The sequence below is a fragment of the Diceros bicornis genome, chromosome 12 (genome assembly GCF_020826845.1).
Source record: "Diceros bicornis minor isolate mBicDic1 chromosome 12, mDicBic1.mat.cur, whole genome shotgun sequence".
NCBI lineage: Eukaryota > Metazoa > Chordata > Mammalia > Perissodactyla > Rhinocerotidae > Diceros > Diceros bicornis.
The window spans coordinates 51663158-51685294 of NC_080751.1; the positions used below are offsets into that span (position 1 = coordinate 51663158).

At 43.7% G+C, this 22137-nt stretch overlaps 1 protein-coding gene across 3 annotated transcripts in view; it reads right to left on the bottom strand.

The window, feature by feature from the left end:
- The window catches only part of LOC131412079 (xanthine dehydrogenase/oxidase), a 64088-nt gene that overhangs the window by 15608 nt on the left and 26343 nt on the right, over positions 1–22137 (bottom strand). For all 3 annotated transcript variants that reach the window (XM_058551503.1, XM_058551502.1, XM_058551504.1), the window contains 11 exons: positions 20480–20664; positions 18847–19021; positions 17331–17414; positions 15160–15329; positions 12843–12966; positions 11036–11155; positions 10061–10157; positions 9052–9176; positions 8130–8263; positions 7620–7707; positions 6304–6390 (listed from right to left, as the gene is read on the bottom strand). In XM_058551503.1, coding sequence (XP_058407486.1) covers positions 6304–6390; positions 7620–7707; positions 8130–8263; positions 9052–9176; positions 10061–10157; positions 11036–11155; positions 12843–12966; positions 15160–15329; positions 17331–17414; positions 18847–19021; positions 20480–20664 — 1389 coding nt within the window. The remainder of the gene's footprint in view (positions 1–6303; positions 6391–7619; positions 7708–8129; positions 8264–9051; positions 9177–10060; positions 10158–11035; positions 11156–12842; positions 12967–15159; positions 15330–17330; positions 17415–18846; positions 19022–20479; positions 20665–22137) is intronic.

Sequence of the window (22137 nt, forward strand, 5' to 3'; positions counted from 1 at the left end):
GTAAAAAGATTGAAACAGTAATCAAAAACCTTTCAGAAAATAAAAGTCCAGGACCAGATGGCTTCTCTGGAGAATTCTACCAAACATTCAAAGAAGATTTAATACCTATCCTTATCAAACTATTCCAAAAAGTTGAAGAAGATGGAACAAAACACTTCCTAACACATTTTATGAGGCCAACATTACCCTGAACCCAAAGCCAGACAAGGACAACACAAAGAAGGTAAATTACAGGCCAATATCACTAATGAACATAGATGCAAAAATCCTCAACAAAATATTGGCAAACTGAATACAACAATACATTAACAGGATCATACACCATGATCAAGTGAGACTGATACCAAGGACGCAGGATTGTTCAACATTTGCAAATCAATCAATGTGATACACTACATTAACAAAATGAGGAATAAAAACCACATGATCATCTCAATAGATGCCGAGAAAGTATTTGACAAGATACAACATCCATTCATGATAAAAACTCACAAAAAAATGAGTATAGAAGGAAAGTACCTCAAAATAATAAAGGCCCTATATGACAAATATCATCTGTTTATATGACAAACAGCCAACATCATATTCAGCAGGGAAAAACTGAAAGCCATCACTCTGAGAACAAGAACAAGACAATGGTGCCCAGTCTCACCACTTTTATTCAACATAGTATTGGCGGTTTTGGCCAGAGCAGTTAGGCAAGAAAACGAAATAAAAGGAATCCAAATAAGCAAGGAAGAAGTGAAACTCTCACTCTTTGCAGATGACATGATTTTATATATAGAAAACCCTAAAGAATCCATTGGAAATCTATTAGAAATAATCAACAGCTACAGCAAAGTTGCAGGGCACAAAATCAACTTATAAAAATCAGTTGCATTTCTATACTCTAATATTGAACTAACAGAAAGAGAACTCAAGAATACAACCCCATTTACAATCGCAACAAAAAGAATAAAATATCTAGGAATAAATTTAACCAAGGAAGTGAAAAACCTATACAATGAAAACTATAAGACATTATTGAAAGAAATCTATGACATAAAGAAATGGAAAGATATTCCATGCACATGGATTGGAAGAATTGATATAGCTAAAATGTCCATACTACCTAAAGCGATCTATAGATTCAATGCGATCCCAATCAGAATCCCAATGACATTCTTCATGGAAATAGAACAAAGAACCCTAAAATTCATATGTGGCAACAAAAGACCCTGAATAGCTAAAGCAATCCCAAGAAAAAAGGAACAAACCTGGATGCATTGCAATCTCTGACTTCAAAATATACTACAAAGCTATAGTAATGCAATCATCATGGTACTGGTAGAAAAACATACACACAGATCAGTGGAACTGAACTGAAAGCCCAGAAATAAAACCACACATCTACAGACAGCTAATCTTTGACAAAGGAGCTAAGAACGTACAATGGAGAAAGGAAAGTCTCTTCAGTAAATGATGTTGGGAAAACTGGACGGCCATATGCAAAAGAATGAAAGTAGACCATTATCTTTCACCATACACAAAAATTAACTCAAAATGGTTAAAGATTTGAAGGTAAGATGTGAAACCATAAAACTCCTAGGAGCAAATATAGGTAGTACACTCTTCGACATCGATCTTAGAAGGTTTTTTCCAAATACCATGTCTACCCGGGCAAAGGAAACAAAAGAAACAATAAACAAGCGGGACTTCATCAGACTAAAGAGCTTCTGCAAGGCAAGGGAAACCAGGATCAAAATGAAACGACAAGCAACCAACTGGGAGAAAATTTTTGCAAATCATATATCCAACAAGGGGTTAATCTCCAAAATATATAAAGAACTCACACAACTCAACAACAAAAAATCAAACAACCTGATCAAAAAATGGGAAGAGGATATGAACAGACATTTTTCCAAAGAAGATACACAGATGGCCAATAGGCACATGAAAAGATGCTCAATATCACTAATCATCAGGGAAATGCAAATCAAATCTACACTAAGATATCACCTCATACCCATTAGAATGGCTATAATCACCAAGACAGAAAATAAATGTTGGAGAGGATGTGGAGAAAAGGGAACTCTCATACACTGCTGGTGGGAATGCAAACTGGTGCAGCCTCTATGGAAAACAGTATGGAGATTTCTCAAAAAAATTAAAAATAGAGATGCCCTATGACCCAGCCATCCCACTACTGGGTATTTATCCAAAGAACTTGAAATCAACAATTCAAAGAGACTTATGCAGCCCTATGTTCAATGCAGCATTATTCACAATAGTGAAGAAGCGGAAGCAACCCAAGTGTCCATCGTCTGATGATTAGATAAAGAAGATGTGGTATATATATACACAACGGAATACTACTCAGCCGTAAAAATGACAAATTGTGCCATTTGCAACAATATGAATGGATCTTGAGGGAATTGTTAAGCAAAATAAGCCAGAATGAGAAGGACAAACACCATATGATTTCACTCATATATGCAAGATAAACTAACATGTGGACAAAGAGAACAGATTAGTGGTTACCAGAGAGGAAGGGGGTTAGGGGCTAGGCATAAGGGGTAAAGGGGCACATTTATATGGTGACTGACAAATGAGAATGTACAACTGAAATTTCACAATTTATAAACTATTCTGACCTCAACAAAAAAAGTGCAAAAAAAAAAAAAAGAAAAAGATTGGCATCAGATGTTAGCTCAGGGCCAATATTCCTCACAAAAAGAAGAAAAAATATATAAAAAAAACCAACAAAAAAGGGATTTCAATGGCTGCACCTATCCCTGCCTTTCCCGGCTCCGCTGTGAACTGCTCTTGCTCAGGCCCTAATTATCTCTTCCCTGGGATATTGCAACAGCCTCCTTACTGCTCTCTTGGCCTTCAGTGCCTCCTCACTCCAATCTATGTCTCATACTAAAATATAAGGTCATATCAGGTCAAGAACTTGCTTATAAATGGCACTTATTACCTCCAGAGTAAAGTCCACATATCTTTAAGCATGGAATTCAAGACACTTGATGACCTTTCCCTGATATATTTTTTTATCCTCTTTTCTGACTGCATGTTACCCTCACCTGTAATGCCCCTCCTCACCTTACCCACCTACTAAAATCCTCATTCACCAACTCCACGGGGAAGCCCTCCCAGATCCTCTAGTTGGAACTGATCACTAGCCTCTTTAAAAAAATAGATGATTTTATTAATTAATTTTAAATTGGCTTTTATTCCCATTAAGGTTGTACTGCAAATAGCTTAGAGTCAAATATTTCCACAAGTCATGTTATGCAAAACAGCCGTCCCCTCTACTTTCCTTCCTTCTGCTCCCCAGAGGCAACCACTTATTCTTTATCAGCTGTTTACATTAGTAATTTCCACATCTCTAAATAATGTGTTTATATTGCCACTTGTCTTTTTCAGTTTTAGACTTTTATATTGTTTTCCCATTATGGAAAAGGAGAATTTAGCTCCTACCTAACCCCCTTTTCCTGCATACACACCAGCTTCCTATCTCCCGTATAGTTATATTTTGATCTGATCAATAGTCAGTTTAATATGATAGTTCTGTAAACATTACTTACAGCTGAACCATGTAGTGATACTATCGTTACTTCTCTCTCTCAATTTCATTTTCCCCCCTGGAGTTAATATTGTCTTTATTTTTTCATTTGCTTAGTTTTCTGTGCACTTATTACTAAGTCAACTTAAAGTTTTCCCCAGTTCTAAAAATCTGTCAATATGTTCAAACTCATTAGATTTTCTATCAGTTTCATCTTTTTGAAGAAATCGTTCCTGAAGCCTTCTGGCCTGCTGCAATTTAAACTGGCTCCCACTAGGCCTGCCACTCAGGTGTTCCCTGGGGATTTTCCCCTCACACTCATCCCAGGGATTCCGTTTGCCTCTCTCCATATTGAATCTCCTATTCCTGGATCCCATGTCTTCCTCTTTCTTAGTTCTACACCCTCATTTTGCTGGAGTACATCCTTCAATATCTTCTCAAAAAAGAATATATAGACAGGAATGTTTTTGAGAACTTGTACATCTGAAATGTCTTTAACCCTTAAAGACCCTTTAACCCTTTAACCCTTAATTGATGATTTGACTGCATATAGAATTCTAGGTTGGAAATAAGTTTCCCAGTTTCCCACAGCATTTTGAAGGCATTTTACTAGTGCATTCTAGTTTCCCGGTATTGAGAACTCCAATCAATGCCTTTCTAATTCTTGGAATGAGTTCTGTTTTTTTCCTCCCCGAAAATTGTAATATCTTCTTTGTCCCCAGGTTTCTAAAATTTCACAATGATGTAAATCAGCATAGGTTCATTTTCCTTCATTGTGCAGGTGACTGGAAGGGCTCTTTTAATCTCAAAATGTGTGCCTATCGTTCTGGGGAATTTCTTGAATCACTTTTTGATAGTTTTCTTCTTTCCCTTTTTTCCATTCTTTCTTTCTGAAACTTCTATTCTTTGGATCTCCTGGATGGGACCTCAAATTTTCTTGTATTTTCTCTCCTATTTTTCCACAATGTTTTCTTTTTTGGGGGATAGCTCCTCAAGTTTCTTTCATTTCTTCTGCTTTCACAGTTTTAATTCACAAGAGTTCATTTTTATTCTCCGACTGTTCCATTTTTATAGCATGCTGTTCTTTCTCTAAGGTATAATAACTCACCTCTCTGATGAGATAAATGGTAGCTTCTATTTGTGTGTTTCATCCTGGTTTTAGTTTATTTCCCACAGGTTTCTTTTTGTGTCTCTGATTATTTTGATCTTAGTCATCCTAGGTGGTTTTTGTGTCTCAATTCCACTTCTGCTTCGCTTAGCACTTTGTCAACTTGTACTTCTATTTCATTTTGTCTTTTATTATCTGTCTCCCCCACCATACTGTGAACTTCTTGAGGGCAGAAACAATGCCATGTTCTTCCTTATGTTGCCACCCTAGGCTCTTGAAAAATACTTGCTGGATTGAATTAAAAAGCTTGTAAGGTCTTTGGGGACAAATACTGCATCTTTTTCAACCTGACTTTTCCTACAGCACCAAGAAGCAAGTGTTATAAATGGTGAGAATACTAGAAATGTTTCCTATTTTGAACAGTTTTTACCTGAGATCTGCAGTGTGAAGTTTCCTAATTGAGCCAATCAGAAAGCCCCTGGCAGAGAGGAGCAGCACCCCTAGTGGGGACAATGGGAACTTCTACTTGTCCTGAAATGTTTGATTTTACGAGAATCTATGCCTATATAACTAGTCTGGTTGTAAAGTTAAGATTTAAAAAACTTTAAGAAGTAGTACCACCATGGTAATTTTGTCAATTTTCAAAACTGACAAAAATATATGTCTACACAAGACTCATACGAGACTGTTCAAAGCAGATTATCCATAAAAGCTAAAAACTGGAAAGAACTCAAATGTCCATCAAGTGGTAAATGGGAAAGAAAATACGGTCTACCCACAGAATGGGATATTCTTCATCGATAAAAAGGAATGAAGGACTATACATGCTCTAACATGCATGAACCTCAAAAACAGGATTCTGAGAGAAAAAAGCCAGACACAAAAGACTACATAGCATATGATTCTGTTTATACAAACAGACCACACAAAAGGAAAATCTATAAAGACAGAAAGTAGATTTGCAGTTGTCTGGGCCTGGGGGGTGGGAACAGGTGTGACTGCAAATGGGTACAAGAGATCATTTTGGGTGATCGAAACATTCAAAAATTGGATTGTGATGACGGTTGCATGACTCTGAATTTACAAAAACCATTAAATTATATATTTCAGATGGGTGAACTTTACGGTATGTAAACTACACCTCAGTGAAATTGTTAAAAAATAATTCAACTCCTCAACTCAAATTCTAAGTAATGTTTAATGTAGAAATGTGTAATGTAGAAAATGACAGTGTGTGACCACCTTAATCTCATCCAATCACTCTTTGATGTATGTTCTTTCACACATTTTACCTGCATATCATTATATATATATGTATATATATATATACATACATAAAATTAACATTACTTACACACACATACAATATCACTATACTGTACATAAAGTTTTGTAACTAACTTTGCTTGCTTGGCAAAATATCTTGAATAAGAAGGATGAGTTTCTCATCAGAGAAGTAACATGATCATCTCTGTGCTGTAGAGATTAACCAAGGATGGAGAACCCAAAGGCAGGGACCATATAGGAGAGTACTGCAACCGTAGCAGGCAAGAAGCGAAGAACACTGTGCTTGCACATATGAACAGGTTGTGGGGCGTGCCCTTGACCTCCCGGTCACCCTCGGGATGCAGGGGAGAGTCCTACTTACACTTTGAGAGAGATCCATGGTGTTCCCAGCATTGCTGTAGTGATCCACCTCCAGAGCCACAATCTTCCCAGTCTTCATGAAGCCAACCTGCCAAAAAGGAGAGTGATTTCTCCACAGTCCCCTTGCTCTGTCTATCCCTAATCATTTCCTCCCATCTACGCTACCTGGAGGAAACGGAAAGAACCAGACATCACACCGTGAAAACAAGGTGAACTTAACGGGTGAAGAGGAGAGGAACCAACATCTCCCCAGTGGCGCACCCCCGGCTCCTCACCTCTGGACACCTTCTCCCCAGACTCCTCCTTCTCTCTACCTACTCCTGGCTTCTGGCTCTACCAGAGGAGTGAGGGGGGAGAAAAGAGGATGTTGGCATTGAAAGGGTGGGGGTGGGGTGGGTGTCGGTGCTGGGAAGAGAAAGTAGGAAAGATGCCGGAGAGTTCCCTCACAGCTTTTGGCCAGCAAACAATAAAAGTTACACTTTGCACGAGCATGAATGTGCTTTCACTTCCCTGACCTTATGTAACCATCAAACCAAACCCTACAGGCCATTTCGTAATTGAGGAAACGGATCCCAAAAGACCAAGTTACTTTCTTCAAGCCCACTAAAATTGGGGAATGGGAGAAATACAATCACTCTTAGGGAGTTAAATTATGAAACAGAGTCAGAGGAGGTCAAAGGAGAAATGCTCAAAGCCAGCTCATGGGGAGAGAGGGCTCCCAGGTTTACAGAGCTAGATGGGACGTGTAAGGTTATACTAGCATGTAGAGAGAAGGGTGCATGGTCAGAACAGGAACTGGTCATCCATAAAAGCCCAGAAAAGGGACTGTCCCACAGGGAAATGGGGCAGTGCCCAGCCACACATGGTCTGGCAGGGCAGATGCCCACCCTAAAAATGTGTGCCGGTCTAGGCCCATGGGAAGTATCACTTCTCGTTGTAAATTACTAAGTGGTCATTATGAGTTTTACATCAGGTTGTGAACACATTAACATTAGGCCATGCTGCAGGATGGATTTGCCCCGGGTCTGTTGACAAATCATGTTTCTGAGCCTGAGCGGACAAAGACCCCTCAAATTCACAAAAGTCGAGAACACCACCCCGTGGCATTGCTTGGGAGATGGCCCACTAGCTTTCCCCAGCATCACCCCTCTGTGCTATTGGCTGATTTGAATTTCTCTCATTGCTAGTTCTTCTTTGAACTTCTACAGATAGTCATGGAAAAGGTCAGAGCACATCCCAGAATCCCTGGATCTTCATCCCCAGGTTTCCCAACGAGATGGCACTGCCCGCCTGGGCACAGCCCCCGACACTGAGAACCTTGTATCTGGCCAAGAAAGGATGTCTGCCGCCGGTTATCAGCATGTCCTCGTCACGATCCAGCATGCAGCGCACAGGGCAGCCGGTCCTGAGGGAGGCAGCGGAGGGTGAGAAACCTGGGAGTCTCTAGGACAGCCCAGCCCCGTGATTCTCAGGGAGGAGAACAGCAAGGAAACCTTCTCTTCCCACCTGGCACAGGGCGCAGACCCGCACTGGGCTGCCTCACTGTTGAGGCCCTGCGCTGTACCAGGTGAGGAGCATGAGGAGGTGAGGTGTGTCCTTGTGCTTGGGGCCCTCACAGCCAGGTCGGGAAGATAAGACACGGACATGTGCATTGGGACATAAAGAACCAGGCGAGGTTTCCCTCATCCCTATGCCCAAGAGTTCTAAACACAGAGAGCCGTGGAAATGCAAAGCAAGGGGAATCTACTTTCCAAAGGGGGAAACCAGAAAACCTTCCTGGAAGAGGCGACCTTATTCTTCTTCCCAGAGTCCACTGGGAGAACTCACTTGTATGCAGCCAGGGCCACTGCTGTGGACACCACAGTGCTCCGGGTCTCCTTCCCTCCAAAGCCTCCTCCCAGTCGCTTCACTCGGACCAAGATTCGATTTGCTGGAACCCCCAACATGTTTGCAACAAAGGACTGGGGGCAAAATAAAAATCACTTGCACTGAATGCACCGTCTGGACTGACTTCAGGCCTGACCCAGAGCCTGCCTAATATGCACAGGCCTAATTACTGCTGTGAGTTCTGAAATCCCTTGATTTGAGGATCCCCCTCCCCTCCCAGTGCAGCCCTTGGGTAGTGGTGCTGGGGTCTGGCACCCATCAGTCACTGCAGACTGAATTCAGACACTTGTTTTAACCAGAGGGGCGAGCAGCTGGTCACAGCATACTTTCAGAGCCAAAACTCATTCCATCTGACCAGGAGCTGGTGGGTCATGAGAGCAGGACAGTTACCAAAAATGCTGGCTACCACTGTCACATCACAGGCAATAGAGAGATGGGGGATTTTCCGCTGCAGAAATTTATTTGAGCTGCTGCAGATAATTTAATGGTTGCTGTGGCTGTTGCTTAGCCCAACCCCTTCATTTTACAGATGGGGAGACTGAGGCCAGATATGATTTGACCAACGCCATGTAGCACTGGAATGATAACAGCTAACACTTACTAGGCTCTATACAAATGTTATAACTCATCTAATCATTATAACAACCCCTCCAAGCCCCAGTGTATAGATGAGAGAGTTTATGTAATAAGCTCAGTGACACCAGCCTGTTGGTGACAGAGTCTAGCTGCAGGACCACTACCCCCAAACCTCCTTCTGGACCAGCCCAGGTCTCCCTCTTCACATTCCCACAATGCCACTCTTGGTCTGCTGGGAACTCTGAAGCCCACCCCAGGCCCCTGAGCTGAACCACAGGACACTTACTTGGGTCTTCATGGGGTTCTGTGTAGACGCAAAGAGCTCCATCTCCCCTGCCTCGCCTTTTGGGACAGCTATGGTGCAGTGCGTCTCCAGGTAGAAGTGCTCTTGGCCGCCAATGTGCAACTCTCCTGGGGAAGCAATAAGACTCCCACAGTGAGCCCCAGGTTGGAGAGGGGGCGAGCTTGCTTAAGCAGAGAGTGTACATGTCAAGTGCCTCGTGCAGGAACCAACTGCTCACAGGTACCTCTAGGTTCCCCAGCTGGGGTGGAAAAGGGTCTCAAAGTCTTACCCATCTGGGAGCTGAACTCCCACCCCAACAAAGAAACTAGAATGACATTGCAATGCATCAGGCATGAAGCTCTCTTCTCACTGCAGCCAGTGGAAATTGAAGATTTTAAAATTATAGTTGTAAAATATTGGAAAAGGTAAAGAAAGAATCAACAGATGTGATTGAAGAGCTGAAAATGTCTTCTAGAACCGAATCTATCAGGCCTGTTGGAGAATTGACTTACTAGTGACTTAGTGATGCACAATAGCCAAAGTAGAAAACAATTCCAAAAGGAGTCTGAGCAGCAGCCTTGCCCTGGGTGAGAACGATGGACGTATTTTCACAGTGTGGGGGGTGGGGGAGAAGGGGAAGGGAGCGGGGAGCACTAGCCTTCAGGGCCACGGGGAGGGCCAGGGGTCTGTGTGGTTAGAGGCCCAGCAGACCCAAGGGCAGGCAGGCAACTCTGGCAGTTATCTTCCCTAGACAGTCTTCCAAATCCGACACACTGTCATCTCTCTAGAATCACTTAGACATATCCAGCCTAGAGTCAGGAGAGTGGAGATTAAGGTGACCGAAATTCTTTCCCAGCCAACTGTCTACTGTTTTGTTACAAACATCAGAGGAGCTCTTCTGCTAGGAAGTGATAGGAAATCACCTCCCTATCCCAGGACTCAAGTTATAGCTCTTGAATCTCATTCAAAAACCAGGGCCGCCCAACCCCACTGCTGCATGGTGCAGCTGTACCTGAAACAATGTTATCTGCTTCCGAAAAGCCCTTCTTGAGGTCTCCTTTCTCAATCTTCAGCTCAGATCCATAAAAGGAGTTGTGTTTTATAGCATCCTGAGGGTCAGAAAGAAGCTTCAGTGACTTGGCTTTCAGGGGGAGGAAGGTGGTTTCCAACTGGGGGACGAGAAGCTCTCGGAATTGTTGTCTTTCCCTTCTTACATAGGCATCTCTATTAGCTTCTTATACAGACTTAAAGTAAGCTCATGTGTAGCCCAGGAAGTCATGTTCCTCCATCTCCTCAGATATAGACGGACAACCTTGGATCTTGAGGAAAAGCAAAGAATCCCTCAAGGAACCAGCTGGAGCTGAAATTGAGAAGGAGAAGCTCCCTTTGGCCATTAGTAGACTGAATCTAGGATCACGATGGGGAGGGTTTCATAGGACCACACAATCCCGGGGCTGGAAGAGATTTTAAAACCTAACTAAAAGAAGACATGGCATACATACACAATGGAATACTACTCAGCCACAAAAAAAGACAAAATTGTGTCATTTGTGACAACACGGATGGACCTCAAAGGTATTATGCCAAGTGAAATAAGTCAGACAGAGAAAGACAAATACCATATGATTTCACTCATATGTGGAAGATAAACAAACAAACACATAGTTAAGGAGAACAGATCAGCAGTTACCAGAGGAAAAGGGGGTGAGGGGAGCATGAAAGTGTTTGTAAGGGGGCACATATGTAGGGTGACGGATAAAAACTGGACTGTTGGTGGTGAACATGATGCAGTCTACACAGAAACTGAAATATAGTGATGTACACCTGAAATTTACACAATATTCTAAGCCAATATGACCTCACTAAAATAATTAAAAAAAAAAACCTATCTAGTCAAATCCCGCCTCTGCTCGAATCTCCTCTAGAGGATCCTAATAAAGGTGCCTCCAGGGAGCTCTCCTCTCCACAGGCAGCCCGTCCTAGTTACCTCAATTGTGATAATGGCTGGAAGTTCCTCATAGGTGATTTTCACCGCTTGAGCAGCTCTCTGTGCATGTTCTGGGGTGTCGGTGACCACAGCGCCAATGATGTGTCCCACACAAGTCACCTAGGAGCAGAGCCAGAGTGTGAAGAACATAACTAGACTCCTCATGAAGCAAATTATTTTGGGTTGTTCAAAAAGGCCAAGGAAATCCCTGCTCCCACAATTTCCTGTTAAGGCACATTTTAGGAATGCCCTGGGGCCTTTTCATTTCCTTATCCTACTATTTGGGGTTATGTGCTTCTTCATAAGTGTTTAGAATCAGTAGAAGTGAAATAGGAGTTGGAGATCTCTCGTATCAGGATGGCAAACTTGCTTCAATTCTAGGGCCAATTCTGATGACTTAGTACTGGTGGCCTGTTGAGAAGCTGCCCACGATAGAATGTGGTGATTGATTAGTGATGTCTGTCACGAGCAGCAGAATGGGAGGTATAGAAGCAAGAAGTATATCTGTCAACACGAACTCCAACACCCTTGTTCTTCATGGGAAGAGACAGAGGCCCAGAAGGCAAGATCACAACTGGCTCATTACTAGACCATGACTAAATCTTAGCCCCTGATCCCAGTTTCATTTTCTTTCCACCACCCCCATTTACCAGATTTATACGAAAACCTTGTCAAAGGCAACAATCATGTCTTATCCTTCATCTGGATGCCCAGAAGCAGTAGTTCCCAACTGCTGGTTCTTAGACTTGATGACCCATAAACCAGTTTTTTTGTTAGATTTATGGAATAATGATTATTGTTTTCTTTTCATTTAATAATTCAGTCCCTATAAATCTTAATGGATCTCCTTCAGAGGTAATTTTCTTCCAACATCCCCCCAACAACAAACAACAGAAAAATTGCCAACTCTTCAGTTTGGAAGTTTATGACAACAGGAACCAATCCTTAGCATGCCTGTCTCTGATATTTACCTCTTCAGGACCCAATTGAGTTATTGACTTAATTGGTTAGCACAGTGGTTGTTGAACCTGGCTGATTCTCACTGACTGTAGTGTTAGCAATGGTCTTAGAGGCTCTTGAAGCCTGTAGAGTGATTTGTTCTTCTTTCAAATGCTCTCCTTTTGCAGTCCTTGTTTCTCATGGTTGTAATTTTTCATTCTCTTCTTCACTTTTATATCAATAACAAGGTGAATTTGCCCTTCTGCCACACCTACCCTCCACCAATTTGCAACATTTGATCTGTATTGGAATTATAAAGTGATCGTCTGAAAACTGTCCTAAAAGAATATGGATTTTTGTAGCAGCTGTCTTTCTTGGAATGTTTGGAAACTTTTTTTTTTGGCAGAACTCCCTGTATAGTTGAAATGAATAGATGAACTTTCATGTAAGTGAATTATCAATACATGTAGTGGTGGTATCATGATTTCTATTCTGGCTAGTTTGTTTAATATATTATTATTTTCTTTTAATAAAGGAGCATAATACTGTACCCTTAAGAACCAGATTGTTAGTTCAAATATAACCACCAGCCTTGTTTTAATGCCACTTTGGCATGGAGTCATCCTACTATGTACAAATAGCAGCCATTCATTAAATAAACAAGTAAACATTAAGTTAAAATTAGAAGTGCTACCAGCCATGTTCCATCCTTTTACTGATTGTCCTGAATACTTGCCAATTGGATGACAGCCACAATATGTGCAAATGTATCATCTTTTCAAGATTATGGATTTGAAGGAACGAGCACAAATTGAAATTTAAATACCCATTCCACTAACTTTGTAGGAAAAAAAAATCCAGGACATACCTCATCCTTCGCAAGGACTGTTTCATCATTAAAAAGTCCAGTTTTGTTGCTCCCAGGAATATCATCAGCAGAGAGAAAGCAAACAAACCCTGGCACATTCTGAGCTTCTGAAGTATCAATGGACCTGCAAGAATAAGCCGTGTGAGGCGCCAGGCGAAAAAACTGAAGAGAAAGACCTGTCACCTGATTGGATAACTCTGTCCTCATTTTGATGGTTTTTCCCCCACTCTAATTCCTCCCCTCTCCACTTTCTATCCTATCCTATTCTACCCTGTGCTATTGTATTCTATTCTATACTATTCTATCCTATCCTATCCTATTCTGCAGGTGTTGATTGAATGCTTACCACGTGAGGCCACTGTGCTGAGTGCTGCGGCGGATATGAGATGAATAGGACAGGCCCGCCCCCAGGGACCTTATACAAGGCCCTATTTTGGTCTCCAAGTACAAGAGAACCAAATCATAGTGTGCAGCATTTACTCGGAGAGCTCCAGATAAACCCACATCACAGCTAATGCCCATTGAGAATCAGCACATGGGGGCCCTGCTGTCCCACCGATCCAATGGCCCTGGACATCATCACACAGCCAGATTTCTCTCCCCACATTCAGGGAGCTATCCCAGCCTGGCGGGATACCTCGGCCATAAATAGGCAATTCAAACCTCAAAGGGAGACTGCCCGGAGAGTTTGTCATTTTTAACAGTCTGAACTACGTACTGCTCACTCTGGCCCATGTCCCCATGGGGAAATAGGGCAGAGGCCCCTAGAGAAACGTATGGAAACCCCTCTGAAAGTACCAGCCAACTTCCAAACAGGTAACCCTCACCAAAGCCCCAGAAAGTCGTTGCCATTATCCCCATTTTACACTCGGGGAAACTCAAGCTCAGGGAAGTTAAGTAGCTTGTCCAAAGTCACCAGCCAGAGAGCAGCGTAGCTGGGATTAAGACTGAGGTTAAGTCATGAAGAATGCCCAAGTCAGGTCCGCTTCTGCTCTACCACACTGCCTTCCAGGAGCGTGCAGCCGGGAAAGCCCTGATCGGTGCAGTTACTACAAAGTCCCTCCCCCACCACCCCCATCCTCCTGCATCCATTCAGACATCACTCGGATGGAGCAAAGTTGTTTGAGTGTAGACGGTGCGGGTCATGGTACTGTCAATATGGGCTCCAGACAAGGAGAAAGGCAAATGAATTTACCCTGTGGCTGGACACCATATCCTCTGAAACAAACATTTTCTTTTTCAGGGACCCGGAAAAGTTTATTTTTCTGTTAGCATTTATCTGTGTCCAGGTCACCATTCCTGGAGCCTATCTCCAGGCGAGGAGCAGCAGCAGAGGAAAGACCAATGGTGAGATCTGATCCCTAATCCATGAAGTGGCAGGGCCCAAGGGGGGTTTCTGCTCGCTGCTCTACTCGCAGGGTGTGCGTCTGTGCCCACCAGGGAATCAAGCTCAGTCTCTGGCCTGAACATCCAGGGGCAGCGCAGCCCGGGCGCTAATGCTGCCCGGCCTCCAGCTCCGGCTCTGCCGCTTGTGAGCTGCGTGGCCTGGGGCAAGTAACTGACCCTGCCTGTGGGGCCTCAGTTTCCTCATCTGGAACATGCAGATGAAAATGGGACCTGCCTGTAGGGTTGTTGTGAGGAATAAATGAGCCAATATATGTGAAATGTTTTAAACCAGGCTGCAGCAAATATTAAATGCCATATGAGTGTTAGGTATTATTGTCATTATAGAGGTGGCAACTCTTGCCATTTGGGCTCTCAAAGTTCGACAAATAGGTACAAGCGGCTGTTCTCAGCTAGGTCCTTTGTGGACACTGATCCTCACAACAACACCCTGTTACATATGGGGAAACTGAGAGCTGAAGCATGAAGGCCAAGGTCACGGTTGCTAAGCCCTGGGGCGGGGATTCAATCCCAGGTCTGTCAGACTCTAAGGCCGTGTTCCTCCCCCCAGCACTGACTCCAGTTCTCCCGACATCTTGCACTGGAGTTTAGCCCAGTGTCCAAGGCGCAGATCTAGCCTGGTCCTGCTAAAGATCTTCAGTAGCCCCTTCTTGCTTGCCCAGGGCCAAGTGTAATCTCCCTGGTCAGCACTTTCCTAACTGGCCCTGCCTATCTCACCAGTGTCATCACCTCCCCCTCCCAGGCACCCCTGAGCCCCTACCCTCTCCTGCTCCTCTCCAGACTTGTTTTCAGATGAGTCCCCATGCTCCTCTCTAGACCGGGAGACGCTGGGTGACCTTCGTTATCTCGGCATCTCCAGTGCCTGGCAGGGTGCTCCCAGCGCCCTCCTCCCGGCTGTATTTACTACACTCACTTGATCTTGGCGTGGGCCCGGGTGCTGGTGACCAGCCGGAGGGACAGCTCATTCTCATAGCGAGGGATGTCGTCACAGTACACGGCCTCCCCAGAGGCCTGCAGGGCTGCTGCCAGGTGGGGCAGGGGCCGGCCCACCATGTCCTCCTCAGACTGACCATTGGGCACCTCCTGGAACAACACGGTCACCAGTCAGGCTGAGCTGCAGAGGACACTGTTCCCCTACAGGCCCAGGGAAGCCCTGGAGAGCTTCAGGCAAAGCAACCTGAGGAGTGAATGGAGGAGGCAGGAGGGCACCCAGCAAAGGAAACGGAAAGGCAGATAAGACGTGACTGAGCAGGTCGTCATAGTATCACTCTACCCAGGAACAGCAACAAAAAAGAGGAATTTCCATGTCCATTCATTGGCGGCTGGGTAAATAAATTATGTGCTCATACAATGCAGTAGTATGCAACTGTGAAAATATGCTTCTGAAGAATTTTAATTAGAAGGAAAGAATGCTCATATTAAATGTAAAAAGAAGACATAAAACGTTGTTTGCTAGTGTGTATAATGATTCAAATTCTGTAGAAAAATATATTATAAATATAATGTACACATGTCCATATAGCATAGGAAAAAATGGAAAAAAATAAAAAATATGTATATAATGATGATTTTTTCCTTGGAGGTGGGATTTTGGGTGATTTTTATTTTCTTGTTTATACTTTTCTGTATTTTCCAAAATGTTCTAAAGTGTATTCATTTTTATAATAAAATTCTGTTTTATGTGTGTGTGTGTGTGTGTGTTTTTCCTGAGGAAGACTGGCCCTGGGCTAACATCCGTGCCCATCTTCCTCCATTTTATATGGGATGCCGCCACAGCATGGCTCACCAAGCAGTGCATCGGTGCGCACCTGGGATCCCAACAGGAGAACCCTGGGTCGCTGCAGGGGAGCACGCGCACTTAACTGCTTGCACCACTGGGCCAGCCCCTGTTTAAGTGTTTTTCAAAGTAATAATAATAAGGGCCAATATTCATTGAATGTTTACTATATACCAGGAACTATCTGAGCTAGTTACTTTTACTAATGCGTTTAATCCTCAAAACCATCCTAGAAACAGGTGCCATCATTGTCGACATTTGCAGGTGGGCATAATTAACTCATCCAAGAGGCACAGAGAGGAAGTCACTTGTCCAGGGTTATAGTTATGAATGGCAGAGTTAGGAATCAAGTCTTGGCAGCTGGGCAAAGAGTTCACATTTTGGACTACTACACTCTCATGCAGGGATCCACAAACTGTGGCTGATGGGCCAAATTTGGCCCACTGCCTGTTTTTATAAATAAAGTTTTATTGGTACATAGCCACATTCATTCATTTATGTATTGTCTCTGGATGCTTTTGTGTTACAATGACAGAGTTGAGGAGTTGCAACAGAGACTGTATGGCCCAAAAAATCCAAAATGTTTGTAGGAAAAGCTGGCTCTTTACCTAGCATCTCTTAAAACACTGCTATTGAGGGGCTGGCCCCATGGCTTAGCAGTTAAGTGCACGTGCTCCGCTACTGGAGGCCTGGGGTTTGGATCCCGGGCGCGCACTGACACACTCCTTGTTCGGCCATGCTGAGGCGGCGTCCCACATATAGCAACTAGAAGGACGTGCAACTATGACATATAACTATCTACTGGGTCTTGGGGAGAAAAAGGGAAAAAAAGGAGGAGAATTGGCAATAGATGTTAGCTCAGGGCTGGCCTTCCTCAGCAAAAAGAGGAGGATTGGCATGGATGTTAGCTCAGGGCTGATCTTCCTCACACACACACACAAAAACATTGTTATTGATAGAAAGTTGGTCTTTTGTTTTGTTTTGTTTACATGCTCAAGAGAACTCCTGGCTTTGCACATTAGTACCACAGAGGCACCAGAAAAGACAAAATGGAAAAAAATTTTTTTTCTTTAAGGAGCAGGTGAAGATGAGAGTAATCTCAAGAGAGAAATTTAGGTGAGCAAGGGGGAAATAGCTTCATTTATATTAATATATGATTCCCATTTTCTTCGCTGGATATTTATGCACAACAGCAAGGAGCTTTAAGCACCTACATACAAGTCTAGTAGGTCATTTGCCAATGGTTAGCATCACCTGATGTGACCTGCACGGGCCCCTGATATCAGCTGAACACCCACTGTACTCACTTGGAAGAGCTGGACGTTGGCGGGAGGGTCTTTCTGAAAGAGTAAGGTGGCGCTGGTGAAGGTGGGGTCCAGTTTACCACACTTCTGTGGAGGCAAGACGACAGAGGTGATCACGACTATTTCCATCATTGATCCCATCCTTGGTTGTCCTCAAGTAATAAAAGTAACAACTGTTCCCATCATCTCCTCATTTTATACTCATAGCACCGGCTAGACCTACCTCAACATCCGAATGTGGGCTCTGAGATCTCAGTATTTAATAACAGCCTCAACTTCTCTCCTACCACCCTTGCACCTGCATAATGAATGGTTTGTGCTTCCCCCCAACACTCCAAACAATTTCCCTTCTTCCTGCATTTGTGCATGCTGCTCTCTCTGTTGGGAATAAACTTCTCCCCCAGCCTTCATGGAAAAGTCTTCCTTTTCCTCCTCAGTTTTGTGGGAAATATTTAATGATATGGGAAATGTTCAGAATATAATCTTAATGAAATCTAGGGGGACATAAAACTCTATATATAGCATGACCCCAAATCTGTTTAGAAAATAATATACCCAGATCAAAAGGTAGGAAGATGATAGATACATAGGTAGATGGATGGAAGAACAAATAGAAAGAGAGAGAGAGAGATGGAGCAGACAAACAGAAGGACAGATGGACAGATAAATGTAGGAAAAAGATCAGAGGAATAAGCAAAATTATTAGCCATGCTTTTCTCTAGAATCTGAAACTAATTTTAACTTTTTCTTTATACATTTCTGTATTTTTTGTTTTCCACAACAAGTTTGTTTCTTTTATAATCAGAAAAAATAGGTATTACCAATGTTTTTAAAAGAGGGATTTCACTCTGCTGTCCCCACATATGTGAAGCCTTCTCTCCTTTGTGCTCCCCCATGCTCCATCTCCTCAGTCGCCACACTAGGCTGACCTTTACTAACCGTGTTCTCTCCCACTCTAGGCTGCCCCCTAGTGCCTGGTGCAATCTTACTGTATAAGAGGTGCAAAATAAATGAACCAATCTCAGGAGCTGAGCTCCACCTCAGCCAGCACCCTCTCCTGAACACACATCCTTGCAGTGACCGCATTCCCCCCCGGCTGTAGCAGCCCCACTCTACATTCTCCCTCCACACTCCACATTCCCATTCTAACTCCAAAGCCACAGTTGTATCAGCTATACTGCTGGAAGGATCATCTGGTCTACCAGGGGGTCCTTTTGCAGATTTTACAGCTGAGACTTAAAGAGAGTTGTGACCTATTCAAGTTTTCACATGAAGTAAGGCCACAGCCAGGACAAGAACCCATGTCCCTGACTCTGCTTCTCAGCCACCCAGTTGGCTCCCATCTCCATGTGGCTCCCTGGGCTGTGTCCCTGGTCCTTGCCCCTCTGCCCTTAGACATCTAGAGGAAAGGAGCAAGTTTACCACTTGGTCCCCAGCACTCTTTCGCCCAGAACAGCCTCCCAAATCCCAAACAAAAGTGCTGCAGAGAGTCTGTTCCTTGCCCAGGCCCCACACTCACATCTTCCAAGTCCTCTTTGCCCAGCTTCTGAAGCACTGTCAGGTAAAACTTGAAGAAGAAGCTGAGGGTGAGGGTGCGCCGGAACTCCACCATGCCACCAGGGGCGTCCGGGGCGAGTTGCAGCTCCTCTGCCAGGCCTGCACACACGTCCTGCAGCAGCTTCTCATTCCACAAACTGCCAGAGAGCAGGTCATGGGAGATGGCTCCCACCCAGTCCTCAGAATCATTTGTGTGGAGTGGTATGCACAGGGCCTCGGGGTCATATGAACCTTGGTTCAAAATTTGGCTCAGATATTTATAGTTATGTGACTTGAGGCAAGTTACTCAACCTCCTTGAGCCTCAGTTTCTTCATCTTTAAAAATAGATACAATAAAAAAAAGACCATAATAATAATAATAATAGTTAAATCTATTGAGTCCTTTCAATGTACTAGGCAATGTCCTAAGTGCTTTATATGAAATATTACTTTCAATTGAAATTAAAAAGTGTAGTAGTTGAAATTTTTATACTCATTTTACCAATGAGAAAAACAAGGCATAGGAAGGTTATGTTAACTTGACTTATATTACCCATCTGGTAAGTGTTGGAGCCGAGAATTGGAACCAAGGAGCCAAACTCCAAAGTTAAGCTTTGTCTATCCATATAGTTATTGTCAGGATAACATAGGATAGTGCCAGTGAAGTGCTTGGTACAATTGCTGCCATATAATAACCATAGGAATAGTAGTCGTCGTAGTAATAGTGTAGCAATAGTAATAGTAGTAGCAGCAATAGCAATAGTAGTAGTAGCAGCAGCAATATTAATAGCAGTAACATTAGCAGTGGCAGATGCAACAACAGTAGTAGTATTGGAAGCAATAGCAATAGTATTAGTAGAAGCAGAAGTAACAGTAGTAGCAAAAGAAGCAATGGTAGTAATAGTAATAGCAACAACACCAGTAATACTACTACTAGTAGTGGAAGTAGTAGCAGCAGTGATACTACTATTAGTAGTAATGGTGACAGCAGCAGTACTAGTAGCAATAGTAATAGTGGTTAACGGTAGCAGTAATGGCAGTAGTAATAGCATTAAGAGTAGCAGCAGTAACGCTATTAGTAGTAATACCCAAAGTAGCAGCAGTAATAGTAGTAGCATTAATAATACTATTAGTAGTAGAAGAGACAGTGATAGCAGTAGCAATAGTAATAGTAGCCACAGTAGTAATACTAGTCATAGTAGTGATAGTAGTAGGAATAGCAGCAGTGATAATAGCAATAGTGATGGTAGTAGGAACAGTAGTAGTAGTAGTAATAATACGAGTAGCACTATTGGTAGTAATTGTAACAGTAGAAATATTGGCAGTAGTAGCGATAGTAATAGTAGTTGTAGCTGCAGTAGCAGCAGTAATAGTATTAATAGTAGTATAGTAGCAGCAATGGTAATAGCAGTATAGCAGTACCAATACTATTAGTAGTGCTATTAGTAGTAATACTACTAGTAGCAACAGTAAAAATAGCAGTAGTGGTAACCGTGGTAATAGCAGTAATAATAGTAGTAGCAGCAATAGTAATACTACTAGTAGTCATAGTAGTAGCAGCAGCACTAACGTGGCAGTGGTAGCAGCAGCAGTTTTATTTTACTGGTAGCTCTTACTTTGACAGCTGCTTCTGAGTGGTCTTGAGGGCTGAGATGGTCCTGTCAGCCATTCCGCCATAGCAAAGGGCCAGCTCCTTTACCTGGGTGGTTCCTGGCTGGAACAGGACCCTCATGCCGCAGGTCACCTTGGCTATGTCATCTTCTCTCCGGGAGGCCTGCTTGAATGCTGAGAAAAACTCACCCTAAAAATAACAGGGAAGAACCTGCGTCCCACCACGTTTCGCAAGGACTGCAAAATGGTGAGCCTGAAACCCAGGGACGCACGGTGAGGTGAGGCGGTAATACCATTGCAGATCAGCAAGGAGCTGGTGGCGGGCAAAATCATCGAGGCCTAGCTATCACATTTTCGGGAGAAGTTCCAGATAACGTTCCCAGAAGCTGGGAAAGCGTCAGGATTTCTCCCTGTTAGGCAGGGAGACTGAAGGTCACGGACAAGGGAGAACCGGGTGCTCTCAACCAAACCAACAGCTGGGAGGAGGGAAGGCACTTGCACACAGTCTCCTCAGAGACCCCTCAGCCCCCACGGCTCTCCATCCAGGGGCCAGTGTCAGAGGACCCCCGGCCTCTCAGGGGCTGTGCTGAAAGCTCTGTTGGCCTGGCTGCCTCTCGAGCAGATACAACGAGATGCCAAAGGGTGTTTGAAACACACCTTCAGCTTGTGGCCTCCACAGACACTCTCTCTAACTCATCTCTCCTACCAGTCCATTGGCTACAGTTAGAATCTTCCTGAAAGAATCGCGCTATGGAAGGATAGCTGCCTCTGTGCTTTGAACATACTTTTCTCCCTGGTCCAAGCCAGGCTCTGTCCTTGGGGACAGGAGGGGAGCGTGAGTCGCTTTCCAGGTAAGAACCATCTGATGTGAAGCCCTTTCTGTGTCATGCTCCCCTCGAGGTTTGAACTCACCCTGGCACCACAAATTGTGATTAACATCAAAGGCGGGAGGTTTCAGGAAAGGTTTAGTGGAGAAAGCACAATGAGGCCCACTGTTGAGGACGCAAAATAGCCACAGGCTTTTCTTTGAAGAAGCCATGGACACCCCACCTGATGATAAAGCTAGTTTAGATTCCTGGGTGTCAAACACGGCCCTGGGGCAATGAGCCCAGAGTGTGAACTTGGTTCTGGAACAGAGGTTCCAGCCACTCACTTCCGGACTGTGCCAGGCCACGGTGACATATTCCCTGGGGAGCCGTGAAATGTCGGTGTCGGGTCGTCAACTGTTCCTTCTTGAGAAAGCTTTCCCAATTCTGGGTGTTAAGATCTTTCTTTCATGACATGATTTTTTTGTTGTTAATGTCCCTACCTGGCAAAATTAAAACCGGGGTGGGCTATGCCTGTTTCCTCCTCCTTTTCCCACCTCCTAACGTCTTTAAAATGTTTACTGATCTGTGGGATACAAAACTCTGGGAATCACTGCTCAAAACGGTCTGTAAGGACAAGCTAGGGAATCATTGAGAAACCACCTCAGGGACATAATTGCTCTAATTTAATTAGCATTCTCATTAGGAGGCCAAAATTAGCAAGGGCAAAACGCGCCTTGTAACCCTGGCTTAAGCACTAGCTGTGGTGAAGCCTTAGTGCTCTCCTTCAGGGCTGGTTCCCGGCCTCGCTCAGTCACTCTTCTAAAAGGCCCGTCACGGAACGTGTCTTGAGCTGT